Source organism: Ixodes scapularis, unplaced genomic scaffold (genome assembly GCF_016920785.2).
Source record: "Ixodes scapularis isolate PalLabHiFi unplaced genomic scaffold, ASM1692078v2 PGA_scaffold1__304_contigs__length_218370807, whole genome shotgun sequence".
In the NCBI taxonomy this organism is placed as follows: Eukaryota; Metazoa; Arthropoda; class Arachnida; order Ixodida; family Ixodidae; genus Ixodes; species Ixodes scapularis.
This window is the reverse complement of record NW_024609846.1, coordinates 158664789-158681932: the sequence shown is the minus strand read 5'-3', so window position 1 is coordinate 158681932 and position 17144 is coordinate 158664789. Positions and strand designations below refer to the sequence as shown.

The 17144-nt window shown below is 46.5% G+C and overlaps 2 protein-coding genes and 1 long non-coding RNA gene across 3 annotated transcripts in view; all 3 read left to right on the top strand.

The window, feature by feature from the left end:
- LOC120848601 overlaps positions 1–17144 on the top strand; it is a 396114-nt gene that overhangs the window by 82266 nt on the left and 296704 nt on the right. The gene's annotated exons all lie outside the window — the stretch shown is intronic.
- LOC8035870 (alpha-mannosidase 2) overlaps positions 1–17144 on the top strand; it is a 119786-nt gene that overhangs the window by 35518 nt on the left and 67124 nt on the right. The window lies entirely within an intron of this gene.
- LOC120848602 (tropomyosin-1, isoforms 33/34-like) lies at positions 1247–16261 on the top strand. Its single transcript, XM_040504592.1, has 7 exons — positions 1247–1491; positions 6349–6431; positions 6580–6718; positions 7449–7561; positions 13635–14276; positions 15199–15427; positions 16116–16261. The coding sequence occupies exons 1-7, from the start codon at positions 1326–1328 to the stop codon at positions 16229–16231; spliced, it is 1488 nt and encodes a 495-aa protein (XP_040360526.1). The 5' UTR covers positions 1247–1325; the 3' UTR covers positions 16232–16261.

The window sequence follows — 17144 nt, the reverse complement described above, 5'->3', positions numbered from 1 at the left end:
CATTGGATGAACTCATCGTCACCGTCGAACACAACCCTGCTCTTTTTGCAACGAATTTTTCGCGTCTGGGCCGGTTTGAGGGAGTAGAGAGAAAAAAAAAAAGGGGTGGGATCCATAGGTAAATATATCTTGGTGAATTCCGCGATTCACGATTTGATCACGCACTAAGAAAAAAGAAAGAAAAACATTGTCAATGAAGCGTCCCTCGAGCACGTCTCAAAACATGATACCCGCGATATATGAGTTCGTAAAAAGTTGTCCACGAAAGTTGCTCCTACGAATTACGATATTGATCCGGATATTGGCTTGGAACACTCAGGGGCAGGTCGGCAATTCGTAGGCGCTGGTGGTTTGCTGAGCTTGGAAACATAGGCTGAGTGGCATGGGCGTAACAACCGGAGGGGCCGCTTGCCCCCCCCCCCCCCCCCCCCCCCCCCTGAAACAGCCGCCACTGGGCACCCCCCCCCTGAAACAGCCGCCACTGGGCAGGGGAAACACTTGCCGGCGGCGCCCAAGGGATACCAAGGGCACTGCCCCCCGGCCCTGGGGGGAAGGGGGGGGGGGGGGGAATCTGGGTCTGGTTTGCCCCCCCCACTAAAAAAAAGTTGGTATGCCACTGCTTAGTGGATATATGTAGGCTCGGAGAAATTGTGCTTGTCTTTGTTCTTTTAGTCATGATAACGCCATGTTCTCAAACGTGTAAGTTTTCGTCGCTAGCGGTACATTTTCACGGAGTTCCGGCTTTCTACGTTACGTAGTTCGTTTGCGCGGGCCGAGCGGGCTGGCGCACACCAGCTGGGTACACGTGGAGCAAACAAGGTCAAACAGCAAAGCTGCAGAACCCCCCCCCCCCCCCCCCCCCCCCTTCCCCAAATATTGATCCGGATGAGCATCGATCATACCGGCGTAAGGTCGTGTACCACTTCTGCGTTTGTACCGGTTGTACCATCTAAAACTGAAAACACCCCCCCCCCCCCCTCTCCCCTCACACACGCACACACACACACACACACCGCATATCGAAACCAACCTTGCACGAAACTGATACGTAGTTTGGGCCGAGGTTTCAGATAGAAACTATTGTTGGTTAAAACATCCATATAATTTATATTTATTTATTTGATCACGTTAGCTGCAAAAAGAAACAAAAAAAAAAATGCTCAAAACGCCTCCGCATTTTTTTTTTTTTTTTTTTTAAACACAGAAGTGTTTTATAGTCGTTCGTCGATCCAACGTCAATCCAATCCGGCCGGCCAGCCGCCATTTGCTTTCGTGTTTTCCGCGTGCGTGATAGCAAAGCCGCCTGTAGTCTCCGGCATTTTGTCATGGTGGGCTACGGGCTTGTGTCTTTCGAAAAAGAACACTCTTATGATGTGCTCAAAATGGACTTCATCAGTAGCCCGTCCGGCGAATACCCCACTGAAGGGGAAAAAGTACAAGTTCGCTGGCGGGACAAAGGCACCTTCGAAGCCACTTTAATCGCCACATCAGGTAAGCTCTGAGAGTCATAGTGAGTGTTGAAATGCCTCTTCTCATCGCTGAGAGTCCGTTGGTGGCTAGTACTAGCAGTTGCAGGTAGCGTTTATTGCGGTCCAAAGTGCAAAGCGCAACATCGTCGTTCGTCAAGCTCAGCGTAGGTACAGTCGGGGACAAAAGTCTCCAGGACGTGCGAGCTGCGGCTAAAACGCATCGCTCTGACATCTGCCGGCGGGTGGCCTGGTTTCGAGATCACACAAAAGCGCATGCGCGTCCTCCTCTGCCTGCAAACATGTCTGTTTTCCCGCTGTTCTGCGGCACAGCGCCTAACTCGAAATCGGGCGCGTGGTACCGCCTCGGTGATAGCGCTGGCGGCTGACGAGCGTCTGCTACACATTCCGAAACTCGAGATGCCGCCTGGGGCATTTCGCCGCATTTCGCCGCGTCAGCGCACCTTGCTTTATAACCAGTTGAGCTTATCGCTCAGTTGAGATGCCGTGACTTCTTGCTTGATAGGTGCCATGTCAGTAAGCGCTATCTCCGAGGCGGTACCACGCGCCCGATTCCGAGTTAGGCGCCGCGCCGCAGAAGAGCGGGAAAGCGCACATGTTGGCAGGCACAGTAGGATGCGCATGCGCTTTTCTGTGATCTCGAAACCAGGCGACCCACCGGCAGATGGCAGAGCAATGCGTTTCAGTCGCAGCTCGCGTGTCCTGGAGACTTTTGTCGCCGACTGTACATACAAGCGTACTGCTAGGCTACAGTCGCCTTTAGCACGAACCCTACGCCACAGGGAGTCATGCTCGTAGCCGCCCTTTTGAGCACGCTTTTCCTTCAATTTACGGATACAATACCTCGTGACAGAGACGACATCCCAGGGCTCTGCAGAACTATCACCCAAGTGTTAGTATAGATGTGTGTGTTTGTCTTCTTTTTTTCTTCTGTAATATAGCGCCACCCTGTTGGTGCCAGGCACACTAGTCGTGTAGGGGTGCAAAGCCTTTCCCTGCTCACTGGCACGTTGAGCGGCACCGTAAATTAGGAGCAATAAATACTATCGCTGTATTCACTGGGTGCCATATTGGTGCTTTATGTTCACACCGAGTGCTCAGAAAAAATATCCTTATTTTCCCCAAAGGACGATAATTTAGGTGGTGTGTAATGCACATGTTGGAAACATCGGTTGAGTCGATAGCCATTTGCAACGAGTGCCATGGTAAACTGTGCCACGCTCGGCTGTAGCAATTTCTATGTATACAAACAATAATTTCATCGGCATGCCCTGTGACAGAGTAGCCGTCAAGTTAGAGAAAGTATGAGTGGAAGGGAAGGGATGCGGCCTTGCATTACTGAGTTTGCCGGACGCATTTTATAGCAGCGAATGACGGCACTTTTCTACCATTGTTTACATTTGTGCATGACTTTGCATCACCTTTGCCTGTTCGTGATGTAGATGCCCTTTGCCTTTCGTATCATCACTCTCTTTCCATGCTTTGAATGCGCTTTTGGTGCTCCCTGCCAAGTAAGGGCAAGAGTGTTGTGCAGGGAGCCCGGCCAGACGAGGATCGGTCAGCGCAGATGTGTGTACGCTCGCCGCGACCAGGACATCGGCTTGTGCCGTCCGCGGCAGGGTAACCTTTGCAAGGAGTGAAAGTATGCAGGCAAGCTGGTTAGGAAACATCATAATATAAACCCTGAGACAACTAGAGTCGTCTTGTCCGTGATTTTATTTTTTCTTGTCTCAGGGTTTAGATTACGACGGTAACCTTGAGTTGTTTACCAGTACTTCGCAATATCGTAGCAGTTTTACTAGAAGCGGCTCCTATAGCCGCTCACCAAATTTTGGGGCACGCAAGGAGAATTCTTTTGCCAAAACACGACGACACTCTGTGTCAAAACTTCGTCGGTGGCATATCGAAACTATGCTCGTAGCACAATCGCACCAACGCCGAAAAATTCCACACTTACTGGCTAAAGGTCGTCATTGTGAGCTCAGCATGTTTTTCCAAATTCACATGTGAAAGACAAGATACTTTTGTTGAAAATATGGTGTATGTTAGTGCACATCTGGTCAATTAGCGGCATCCTACATCTTGGTAAGTATGCAGACAAGTGGTGTGAAGTCAGCCACCGGTATGATGCAGGGCCCCATCCTTCCCTAGTGCTACGACATGTGCAAGGCATGTATGGCGACCACTGAACACCACCTAGCATGCCTTGCACTTGACATCATGCTAGGGAATGATAGGACACCTCACCATGCTGGTGGTCGACTTCACATTGCATGTATGCACTTATCAAGGTGTCGAATGCTGCTGACTGCCCGGACATTTGCTGACAGGCACCATATTTTCAACAAAGGTATCTAGTTTTTGACGTGTGAACCTGGAAAAACGTGCTTAGTTTATGATGAGAATGTTCAGCTAGTACATAGGGAATTTTTCATCATTGGTGCGATTGCGCTATGTGCAGAGTTTCGATGTGCCACCGACAATGTTTTAACACAAAGGGTTGTCATTTTGGCAAAGAAAAGCTTCATTATGTAGTTCAAGACAAATAAATCACTGAAATCCCATAATTATTTGACAAGTGACCTGAAAGGGGCACTGACACCCCAAAGGTCGTATTTATTTTTATTGTCTAAAACGATGCAAGTTGCAGCCATAGACACGCAAAAAAAACCGCATCGCGAAAAAAAATTTTCTCGCGCGCACGCGGTGCCTTTTTATTTTTGGCGTTTGATTTTCCCGCCTCTCGCCTCCTCGCTTCTTTTGATCGGTGACGTCAAAAATCAAGAAATTTAGAAGCTTTGTAGGCGGCATCTTTATAACATTTAATGACGGCAATCCTGAAACATGTTTTTTAACGCAATTGCGAACGCACTACGGCCCTTCTTTTTGAAATACCAAAAATCGGGAGTTCGTTGTGGTGCCGTCTCCTGGATTTGTATCCTCCAACGGAAAACAGGCGACACCGCTCAAAACCGGTCCGCCGCAACGCCTGCGCTGGCTCCTTTCCTCCTCGCTTTGGGTCGCCATGGCAACAGCAGGGAGTGGTGACAGGAAAGTGGACTCTCAGGTCTCTGCAATTTTTGACGTCAAGGCACCGGCGCCGATCGCGCGGGAACTTCGAATTCGGCATTGGGAAATTGTTTTTTTACTTCACAAATACTGAATTCCCAAATTTCAAATTTTGAGGGTAATGTCCCGGCATCGTTTTCGACCGTTTCGGATAATAAAAAAAAATATGATTTTGATGTGTCAGTGCCCCTTGAAGAGTCACCACTAAAAGCTCTTCAAAATAAAGTACTGAACTTCTTCCGATTTTGTGAAGTACTCGTAAACAGTGCAAGGGTTGCTGTTGCTGGGGATGTCCCAGTGACTGTCTCGGTGAGCGAGCACTCGCAAACTGCCGGGCTCGCGACGCGACACGCTCGCCTATATTTGGCCCCATACTTACTGATGCACTTAAAGCATGCATACGGTATGATGGAGTGAAAGGCAAAGGGCATCCACATCACAAACAGGTAAAGCTGATGCAGAGGCATTCACAAACATAAACAATGCGAGAAAAGTGCCATCGATCAATCACTGCCGCGAAATCTGTTCCGCGAAATCAGTAATGTGTGGCCGCATCCCTTCTCTGCCACTCATACTTTCTCAAACCTGTCAGCTACGTTGACACAGGGCCTGGCGATGAACCGATTGCCGTGATACATAGCAATTGCTGCAGCTGAACGTGACGGAGTTTACCCTAGCTCGCACTGCAAATGGCCATTGACTCAATCACCAGCATGGTGGTTGGCAGTGTTTGACGTCATTGTGTGATGTAAGTGCGAGGCATGTGTAGGGCTATTCCACAAAATGCATTCGCACTTCCGGTAAGCCGAGTTCTGTCACATTGATGAATAGTGTCCCCCATTTTCTCCATTAGTTTGCGTGCAGAGGCTTAGTTATTGACATTGTTATTGGTGTTGGTGAAACGCACAGGCATGGCGAGTGGCTCTGTTGATGACAGAACTCTGTATGTACAACCAGGGACATATTTTGGGCACACACCCGTGCCGGTTCTTTCTGTTTCGGAGTCACATCGCCAGCATCTATCGGAGGCATTTTGGCTGCTGACAGGTCGATTTTTCTATGGTCTACTCATCTTAAAGGGCCCATGAAATGAATTTTCGTCTGGGATAAATGAATTTAGATTTTACTATTAGCGTATCGTTTAGTGGGGCCAAAAGAAAGAAGGCAGAATGTCAAAAGCCTGATTTTTGGTACGAAAATTTGAAAACACAGCGGATTATTTCGTACCTCCTTCCCTTCGTAAGCTTTTTCACTGTGATACATCCGCGGTACCCAAAGTGCGTCACCGGGCCCAAATGCACGTCACACGATACCGGACCTCACTTATTCCCTTCACCCCTAAGCCAACAGTGCGGTGGAAGCTATGCGCTTGCCGGACCAATCAGCTGCCTCCTTTTTATCACCTGACCTCATTCTCTGCTCGTGGGTATGCACGAGGGAGCGTGATCGCGATCATAATGCAGTTTATAAAATTTGAATGCAATATCATACTGTTTTGTTTCTTCAGCTGTGAGAGAGGTGATGTGATAAATGATCTTTACATTTCACGGATGAAGAAAGAGTAAAACAATTAAAACAGGGACAACAAAACCACATCTTTCATACTGTTCCCTGCTTTAATTGTTTTATTCTTTCTTCATTCATGACTTAAACCAACACACTCTTCTACCAAGCATACATTTCACATTTACTGTTGCTCTTTAACCCTGCATAGACCTAACTTTGTCTGACATTGGGATTGAAAGTAGCATAATTTTTGTCTCGTAAACTATATGAACATTGTTTATTTCAGAGGACGAGCACCAGCTCATCGATGAGATGGAAGATATCATTGCTCGCCAAAACCAGATGGCCATGGCAGCATCAAAGAAAAGTGTATGATATATTTTACATTCAGTGAGACTATCTATTGCTCAGCTGCCGAAATTAAGAGCTTGCAGCTTGCAGTTTGCTGGATTGCTAGACAGAGTGGACCTAGTGCATGTACCTGATGATTCTCTTGCATAATACTTCTCTCTTTTAGAAAGAAAGGGTGCAACAAAAAAGGCAGGGTCAGCAGCTGCTGTCCACCATAGAAGCACAACAAACGAACCTGAGGAAAGAGAACACGGAACTAAAAAAAGAGGTGGCAGAGCTGCGTGCTGAGTTGAAGAACCATCGAAGTAAGCTTTTATAGTTTTCACAAGTTCGTTCAATTCAACCTTGTTAAAACCATCCTTCAAAGGATAGACCGATCTCACCGGCTAGTTTGGTTATTCCATTGCTGTCACAATGCATCGAGGAAACTTCAGTCTTTTTGCACGTGCGACAACCTTGTTGGAGCTCTGCGTGTGCAGAGCCTGAGACGGCTCGTGCTGTCTCGGGCTCTGGCACCTGCCGCCTGTGAACTAAAGTTATGGCGGCTTCACACATGTGCCCAATGCTTAGTGAGATTGGTCTATTAGGCATGCTTTTTCTTCACATAGTTGAAACAAATGTTTCAACCCCCTTATTTTGGTAGAATCTTGACCTGTTAAACAAGCCAACCCTTATTTTGGTAGAATCTTGACCTGCTAAACAAGCCAACCCTGAACAACATTTGTGATCCTGGAGGCCAAAGGAAGAATATTTAAGTGTTTATCCTCAAATACAGGACTGCTTCAGTTTCTCTTTAAGTATGAGCGTTGAAAGAAGAAAATTTAGCTTGAGAAACAAGGGCCATGCTGATGCAGCCATTAGTACCGAAGCCATACTTACTATGGCACCATCTGTTCTAGTAACAGAATAGTATCACTTAAAAAATGCTCAAGAATAATTGCCTGACACCTCTTTTCTCCCTACTGTGCCTTATACTCTGATTTATTTTGTTTAAATGTTTACATATGTTTTTTTGGTTTTTGATTTTTATATTAGAGCTTGGAGCCTACCTGAAGACAGCGGAAAAGCTGGTGAGACACCTCAAATGCCGGAACTGTGGCAGCAAGGTTCCTGTCCTGAATGAAGAAAAGAACCCCTCTGGTGATGAGGTAACTGCAAGTTGATTTCTGCCTACTTTGAATAGACAAGAGTTATACCCTGGTTACACAGGAAGCGTTAACTGTACAATAAGAGTCGGAGATTGGCGGCTGAAGGCACCGCATATCATGCTATTGTTAAACACTGAAGTGCCTGATCTTGTGTATCAAATTCTCATTGAGCAAACTTAGCTGAGTGAAAAGTTAGAAATCAATAACCTGGAAGTACCTACTCACGGCATCCGTCTGTTAAGGAAGTGCGTCTGATCGGTGCAACAGACAGAGATGGCAGCTCTTCCTGTATCAGAGAATACAGAGCCTAGATCTGTAAGGAGATGCAGCTGAAAGCTTGGAGAGTATTTGCAATGTAAGGACGCCTTTTGTGCAGATTGGTTGCAAGTGCGCAAGCGTTGCATCAGTGCGTGGGTAGGGGGAAAGGCAGAGACGCTTGCGGACGACAGACACTTTCGGCTCCTCCTTGCAGCTTGTAATAAGAGCTGCAAGGAGGCCGTTGTTCCATGTTGTGTGCTGCACCGGCCGCCACCGGAGTTTTGTTTTAGTGTTCTTTTACGTTCCGCGTTGAAATTGTGTGTTTTCTCTAGGTCTTTTCATTATTTTGGGCTTTCATTTAATCATTTCATATCTAAATTTCAACATAGCTTTTGTATTTCCTTATTTATGAAATGGAATCGGACAGCGAATGGATTGACAATACAAGATTATGCTTCAGAAACCATGCATGTAAGTTCACATTATTTTGTTTTTTTTTCTTTTTTTTTTGCTAATAAAGGGAGGTCAGCACCATTGCGACATATAGAAATTTCAACTGACGCAGTAAGGCTATCGCAGTCGCGCTTCTCGCTGCATGTGCGCGCTTTGACATTGTTTCCGTTAGTAAAAGTCGAACCGCATGTAAACGCTTTAGCGAGCAACAAGACGAGCGACAACGACGAGAGTCAGCGACGAAGATTTCTCACCGTCGCTCGGTTTTTGGATTTCTAAAAAACGTCACTCACCGTCTTGGTCGCTTGCTTCCGTCGCTTTCATGCAGTTCGCGTCGTCGCGAGACTGACCGAGCGACAGCGAAGCTGGTCGCTCGCCAAATTGCTTATGTTCATACCTAATTAATTTCGATGCACACAGCACTTAACCATTGGCGCCTCGATATTAAGTATAAACCGCATGCAAGCGATTTGGCGAGCAACGAGACAAGCGACAGTGACCCACTTCTCTGTCGCTCGGTCAGTCGCACGACGAGGCAAACCGCATGAAAGCGACGGGAGCAAGCGACCAAGACGGTGAGCGATGTTTTCTAGAAATCTAAAAACCGAGCGACGCAACGGGCGACAGTGAGAAATCTTTGTCACTGACTGTCGCCGTTGTCGCCGTCGCTCGCTAAAACGTGCACATGCAGCCACAAGCACGACTGCGATAGCCTTACTGCGTCAGTTGAAATTACCATATGTCGCAATGGTGTTGACTGCCCTTTATTAGCAACCAAAACCAAATAATGTTATGAACTTACATGCATGGTCTCTGAAGCATAGGCTATAATCTTGTATCGTTGATCCATTCGCTGTCCGATTCCATTCCATAAATAAGAAAATACAGGAGCTATGTTGAAATATAGATGTCAAATGAATAAATAAAAGCCCGAAATATCACAAAGTGTTAAAGAAAACACACGATTTCAACGCGGAACGTAAAAGAACACGAAAACAAAGCTCCGGTGGTGGCCGGTGCTGCACACAACGCGGAGCAATGGCAAGAAACTGAAGGTCGGCTATGGCGGCAAGGTTTTATGAGAAGAGCGAGTTGGGCCGACTCACACTTTTCTGCACCAAACGACGAGGAGATGCCGACGAAAAGCGCTGTGTGTGGTTTGGCGACCTTCCCCTTTTCTCTTCTGTGAAAAAAGCACCTGCTAAATGCCATGATTACGCCTGCTGAAATGTGCGTAAATTCATTGAGAATAGACGCTTTCAGGGAGTCAGTTACTCGTGCTGCCACCAGTCGGCGTGCCCTCCGCGCACTTTCCAGGCCGCCATAGCCGACCTTCAGTTTCTCGCCGTTGCTCCGCCTTGTGTGCTGCACAGGCCACTACCAGAGCTTCGTTTTCGTCTTCTTTTACGTTCCGTGTTGAAATCTTGCATTTTTTTTAGGTCTTTTCGATATTTAGCACTTTCATTTAATCATTTGATATCTATATTTCGACATAGCTCTTGTATTTTATTATTTATGGAATGGAATCGGACAGCGAATGGATCGACAATACAAGATTATGAGGCTTCAGTGACCATGCAAGTTCATCCCATTCTTACGTTTTTGTCATTAATAAAGGGCAGTCAACACTATTGCGACATATGTAAATTTCAACTGACGCAGTAAGGCTATCGCAGTCGTGCTTCTCACTGCATGGGCGCGCTCGCTTCCGTAAAGCCGACCTGCATGTAAGCGATTTAGCGTGCGACGAGACGAGTCACGAGCGATGGAGATTTCTCACTATTGCCCATCACATTGCTCGGTTTTGGGATTTCTAGAAAATGTCGCTCACTGTCTTGGTCGCTTGCTCCGTCGCTTCCATGCAGTTTGCCTCGTCGCGCGACTGACCGAGCGACAGCGAAGCGGGTCGCCGTCGCTTATCTCGTCGTTCGCCAAATCGCTTACGTGCGCTTTATACTCAATTAATTTACAAGCACACAACATTGAACCATTGGAGCCTCGATATTAGGTGTGGAGAAAGCGTCAAGCGACTCCGATGTCTCGGATGGAATGTCTTTTAATCACGCGCGCTCGCGACCACATCGGTGTTTGTGTATGGCGAATGGCGATAGTGCTGCGAGCTAAAAGAGGAAATAAAAAACAACGAAGTGGACCCCGACGGGGCCCCCCCATTAAGTATAAACTGCATGTAAGCGATTTGGCGAGCAACGAGACCAGCAACGGTGACCCGTTTCGCTGTCGCTCGGTCAGTCGCGTGACGAGGCAAACCGCATGGAAGCGACGGGAGCAAGCGACCGAGACGGTGAGCAACGTTTTTTAGAAATCCCAAAAACCGAGCGATGCTACAGGCAACAGTAAAAAATCTCCGTCGCTCGTCGTTGACGCTCGTCATCGTTGCCACCGCTCGTCTCGTAACATGCTAAATCGCTTACATGCGGGTCGGCTTTACGGAAACGAGCGCGCACATGCAGCGAGAAGCACGACTGTGAGAGCCTTATTGCGTCAGTTGAAATTTGCATATGTCAAATGGTGTAGACTGCCCTTTATTAGCGAGGAAAACGTTAGAACGGGATGAACTTACATGGTCTCTGAAGGCATAATCTTGTATCGTCGATCCATTCGCTGTACAATTCCATTTCATAAATACGAAAATACTAGAGCTGTGTTGAAATATAGATATCAAATGATGAAATTAAAGCCCGAAATATCGTAAAGACCTAAAGAAAACACATAATTTCAACGCGGAACGTAAAAGAACACAAAAACAAAGCTCCGGTAGTGGCCTGTGCAGCATGCAATGTGGAGGAACGGTGAGAGACTGAAGGTCGGCTATGGCGGCAGGGTCACGTGACGTCAAGATGGCGGCGCCCATGAAATGTTGCCTGAAAGGGTCTATATGTCCTATGTGGGTCAGCCTTTACTTCTCACACCATCACTGCCGAGTTTGTCCACGATAGCGTCCCTTATCGCGTCTTTGGCAGCAGCAGCAGAGAATGTTTGCTTCGGCAGCTCTGGCTGTCTTTGACACATTCTCTCCCTTTAGGCAATGTTGAAGGCAAATACTGTGAACTTTATTTTTGAAGCCTTAATATTTGGCAAATTTTAAAAATTAGGGGTTTTGGGAATATTTGGCAAGCACAATATTTCGCAATGAAGAGTGGTAGTTTGTATTCTTTACCATAGGCTAATTAATTTGTGTGATCTGTTTTTCACAATATTTCTTGAAAAATAGGTCCTTGCAAAAATTAAGTCGTTTACAATGCACTAGGAACGACTTGTTGCATCAAAAGGCGTCGGCTACCAGCAACGTTTGTGAGGTAGCCACCTTACTGAACTGCTTCAGCCTATAGCCTTGCATATTTTGTGTTATTATGTTTCCCCCCTGACCTTTTATAGCAATTTCTCGGTTACTATGAACAACGGATCGCTCGGACAGAAAAGAAATGGGACACCTGAAGGCGACAGTAGCCAAATTTCAGAATAGCTCAAATGCCATGCTCAAATGAGGTATCCTCAGGGAGAGCTGTGTGTGTGTGTGTGCTTGTAGCTATGATAATTCTTTTTATTGCACGAGCTGTCACAATGAATCCTCATGCTCGCTAACGTGTCCTGACTTAATTCATTTTGAGTGTAGGGAGCACGCAGATAACGGACTGGTTTATAGACCGACACGCTGTTTACAAACAAGCCCGCGTTTGCCCACAGCAGGTGTGGGCACTGCGCGTGCGCAGAAACCGAATTCACTTGAAGTGAAGCGTCTGCACATGCGCAGTGCCATCGACAGCGCCACCGCAGCTGCGTGACGTCAGGGCCGCGTGTTGGTCTATATTATGTTTTTTTGTTGACAGCTGTATTTTTGCTGCACAACAGTGAATCTCGTCCTATTTGAGAGGTTATCCATCACTCCTTTCTGCCTACGCAGTGCCGCAGAGCAATAAAAACGCATCTGGAAAGGTGCTGCATGGGCACTACGGAGTACTGGCCTTTGCGACCGTATATCATGTAATGGCAGGCGCGGTCCCGCTGGCAGCAGCGCACATGGCCACCTTCAGCGGGTGCGCATAGTTTAGAATTGGCTCAGCTAGATGGCGTGGGATTGGGGAAAGGCTTGTTGCACAGTTCCACGGCAGATAAAAGTGCAGATTATCCCCTAGCCATAGTTGGAATAATTGAGCTTGGCGAGCTTAGTTTGGGCGTGTCACTAAACAGGCTATGCTTCAGAGTAACACTTCAGCCATCTTGGTGTTTAAAGGGCAACTCCGGTCAGTACTTTCGAATTTTGGATTACGACTGTTTTCAGCTCAGGCAGTGTCCCTGAATAACAAGGTTTTGAGAGCGGTGCTGTTAAGGGCTACGTTCCCCAGGATCGTGCCCGGTACCAAAGAAATGTCGACACAAACCTCTGGACAGCTGCCGCCATCTACAAGCGACGGCAGCAACAGACAACCAGTCTGGTTGCCGCCATCGCTCATAGATTGCGGCAACCTTTCCAGCTTTCATTGAAGAAGGGATAGTTGGGCGAGTTGGTGGGAGTTCATCGTAGGAAACAACGCGCAAAACAGACGAGGACGAAGAACACACATGATGAGTGCAGCGCTCGTCACCCGTGTTTCTTCTTCGTCCTCGTCTGTTTTGTGTGCTGTTTCCTACGCCCTTATCAGTTTCTGTTTGTACTCACGATGGGTTGGCGGCGTGCTTTTTCTTCGGGGAAAGAAGACCGGGTGCGGAAGAGGCGGCGACATACGCAGCAGTGCGAATGGGTCCGCAAAGCCGCTGTCGCCTCGACTTCCACTTCAGATTTCCTTGCGAAAGAAGAGCACATCGCTCGCCTCGAAATCCAATTACCTAATCACACCTTAATCCTTACATTTATAAATGCTTAATTTCCACCGTAGTACAGCTTCGTCTTCCTTCTTCACAAAAGTAGAAAAGCTTTTTGATATTGCATTTAGTTTTATAGACATCAAGGGCTCAAAGTTTGCTTTCGGGTGTCTACGGCAAAACCGAAACTATCTGCTACCATCAGATGCGGTTGCGACATGACGATACTGTGGTGCTGCGGTACACTGTACATTCTGTTGATGGCAATGCAATTACCTAATGTCTGGTTTTTTCTCAACTTCATGCATTTGATACGTTTTGATGGGCTTTTTTTATGATCACTAAATGTTATTAAGTAGCCTGTTAACATGAATGTACTTTAAATTTAGGTTAATCATGTGATACCAGACAATTTTAACTTAGAGCAAAAGTTCTGTGCAACATTTGGTCAGTTCAGTTGAGCCGAACCATGGTTAGCGGGTGGCTAACTGTTGTTTGCCTTCACATAGTTATCAAAGTATTAATTTTGACTCCCATGCAGCCCCTGCAAGCCTCAAAAGCCTTTAGGGAAGCCCCACCGATCCTCAAGAAGGCCCCACCAGTCCTCAAGGAGGACCCGCCAGTCCTCAAGGAGGCCTCACTGGTTGCCAGAGAGGCCCCACCGATCTTTGAGGAGGCCCCACCAGTCTTCGAAGAGGCCCCACCGGTCTTCAGGGAGGCCCCACCGATCTTCATGGAGGCCCCACCGATCTTCATGGAGGCCCCACCGGTCTTCGGGGAGGCCCCACCGGTCTTCAGAGGGGCTCGACAACCCTTCGAAACCTTCAGGGAGGCCCCACCAGTCTTCTGCGAGGCTGCACGATTCTTGGAAGACCCGAGGGAGACCCCACCAGTCTACTGGGACGCCCCACCAGCCCACAGGGAGGCCCCACCAGCCCACAGGGAGGCCCCACCAGCCCACAGGGAGGCCCCACCAGCCCACAGGGAGGCCCCACCAGTCCACAGGGAGGCCCCAGCAGTCCTCAGAGAGGCTACACAATTCTTGGAAGCCCCCAGGGAGGCCCAACATCTCCCCCGGGAGCATCTGGGAGCCATTGGGAAATTAGATGGCCACACAGCTAGGCCACACATTTTGAGCGGCACCCCTGCCTCACAGCTACTGCACTCTTGGAACGATGCTGGTGTGAGTACTGTAAAATACCGGGCAAGCGCCCATTCAAACTTTTGAGATAATCACAAAAAAATGGGCGATGGGCGCTCGTCCGGTCGTCAATTTTACATAACATAAATGTACTGTATGTATTTTCTCAGATCTCGCAAATTGGGGAATGGGCACTTAGTGTGGAATGGGCGGATACGCGGTATTCTATGATAGTCTTGTCTTATGCATGGAGTGCATTTTATAAAACCCCAGTCCCAAATTTTTGTTGGTGAACCAAGGTAACATGACCATGTGACCCTGCTAAATTTAGAACATGTCCTCTACTTCTCTACAGTTACATCATGTCCTTTACTTTTGAAATTTCCGTAATGGAATACTGCCTGTGTTGAATTCGAGGACATGAATCCACATTCGGCGGCTCATGTTTTCCTTGAAAAAAAAACTTTGCAGAGTTTCTGTTCATCAGTTAAAAAGTGTAGTGACGGGTTATCTCGGTCATCCGCAGTGGCGGCCACCACGTAACAAGATACCTCATCATCAGTAGTTAAGGGGTCAAATATCTATGTGGCAGTTTTATTATAGTGTAAGTTGGCTCCACTTAATATTACTGCTTTTTTTTTTTTGCTGACAGTTGAAAAGCATTTTGACACCCACCATTAGCATGTTATCAACCCATCGTTTTCAGAAATTATCAGTCTTGTGTGACTAGCGCAATTACCCATCGTTTTCAGAAATTATCAGTCTTGTGTGACTAGCACAATTATGATAGTGGCTTGTTTTCTGGCTACAGCAGAAGTAATATTACGGAAAATAAAAACCAAAGGGCTAGAGTGACTGTGTTTTTATTTAATCCCTGCTCAGTCAATCTTAAGGTAGTTCATCACATCTTTTTCTGCTCTTGAGTTTTCTCTCAAACATTCTTCTCTGTGATCTGATTTTGCAGGTTGTGGAGCTAGGGCCTGGCTCTGCAATTTTCATCGAAAGCAGCCAGCTCCGGAGTATTGAGACATACTCGAAGACCGCGACGGCCACGGCGCGTGGATTGCTCACCGCAGTTTTCACACAGCAGGCCCTTGTGATCTGCTCAGTCAAAGGTCAACGGGCCAAAGGCTCCCATAGGCCATCCGAGCAGCGGCCCCCACTGGACGTCTCAGCCATCACGGCTATTTTGTGTAAGTTTTTGCATTATTTTAGTCTGCTTTGCTTCTGAAGGTTTTTGGCTTAAATCGGAACATCCTTCAAGCTCTGGTTCTATCGTGTCGGAAAACCACAACTAGTCAGCATTGCTGATGTTCGCAGCTTGTATCCGTTCCTGGTCGAGCAGGAAAGCACAAGTGTTAAAAGGCGTTTGCCCGTTCATTAGGGAACAAGCAGTTATGGAATGGTTTTGTTGATGTCGGGCAGGTTGAACTATTGACACTTTGTCTAATGAATCTTGACGACAATAAAAGGCTCTTGGCATGTTAACTCATGTTGAACTGGCACAATTTCAAAACTTAGCTGTAGACTGAACAAATAATTGACGACTTGCTAATTCTCTGCAGTGTCTCTCAACAGTCGCATCAATCCTTGACAGCCATTTGCTACTGTACATCTGGAAATTCAAATCTTTTTACTTTGCAATACACGGTGCTAAGGTAAACTAAAGAAGATTAACATAGTGCAGATTCTTGCAATGTTAAAATCGTTGCACGGCCCTGTAAAAAAGGCATGCAGGTGTACTATTACTTCTATTCGAATTTCTTTTTGCAGAAGTGTGATATAAAGGGTATAACTCCATCAGGAAATGTTTTTTGCAGTCACTTAGTTTTTCAAAGCTGAAGTGTGTACATTTCTTCTTTTTTTTTATCTCAATTGCAGCGCACACGAAGGCCATGTGCAAAAGTAGAGGCTGGGACTTCAATGAGAAGTTGATTCTCCTGTCCCTAGGAACGAAGCTCAGCGAAATGAGGAGCGGTGTCAAGCAGCTTGTCTAAAAATTAATAAAAGTTTGTACATGTTCATTATCCCATTTATATTTTTTTATATAGATTTCTAGAAAACATATATACAGCATGTTTTTTTTATTATTATTTCAGATTTGTTAAAAAAAAACGCAAAAGCTACAGTTGCGTGGTTTGTGCAGCTCAGTTATATGGACAGCAGGACATTGTATAGGGAGATAGGCACAACTATTAGTCGGCTAATTAAGTAAAATGTGTTAATTAACTTTTTAATTAGTGCAAATAGCCATATAGTTCCAATTAGAAACATGCTGAGCATCGTTGAAAACCACGAAATCAACTATTTTTAGAAAAATATAACGCCAAGGAAGCATTTTATGGTGTTTTAAAAAAGCGCTTCACTTGGACGTGTTTCTAGGTTTCGCTTTCTTATCGGAGCGCATCTTTGCGCCCGCGGTCCTGCCCCCGAGTAATCGCGGCGCACGGCCATAGAATAGAATCGTAGAATGGAGGGAAGTAGGGAGCACGTGTGTGGTGCGCCTAAGTCACTGGGGAGCAGGACCGCGGGCACAAACATGCGCTCTGATAAGAGACTGAAATCTAGAAACGCATCCAAATGGAGCGTTTTTACAGAATGCCGTAAAATGCTGCCCCGGCGTTATATCCTTTTAAAAGGAGTTGATTTAGTGCTTTTCAATGATGCTCAGCAAGTTTCTAATTGGAACTATTTGTAATAATTAAAAATTTAATTAACAAATTTTAATTAATTAGTCGACTGATAGTCGCAACTATCTCCCTATACTATGTCCCCCTGGCCGTACAACTCAGCTGCACAAACTGCATAAGTGTACACTGCTTTTTTTAAACAAATCTGAAAGAATGAAAAAAAAACCTGTATAAAGGTTGCCTTACCTGATTTGGACATATCTGCAGCCTGATATGGAGG

What these genes read in the sequence shown, in the direction of transcription:
- LOC120848602 (XM_040504592.1), top strand. Translation starts at nt 1,326, where the DNA reads ATGGTGGGCTACGGGCTTGTGTCTTTCGAAAAAGAACACTCTTATGAT. An exon ending in TGGCAGCATCAAAGAAAAGT is followed by an intron (nt 6,432 to 6,579) that starts GTATGATATATT and finishes TCTCTCTTTTAG; the next exon opens with AAAGAAAGGGTGCAACAAAA. An exon ending in AGCCATCACGGCTATTTTGT is followed by an intron (nt 15,428 to 16,115) that starts GTAAGTTTTTGC and finishes TCTCAATTGCAG; the next exon opens with CGCACACGAAGGCCATGTGC.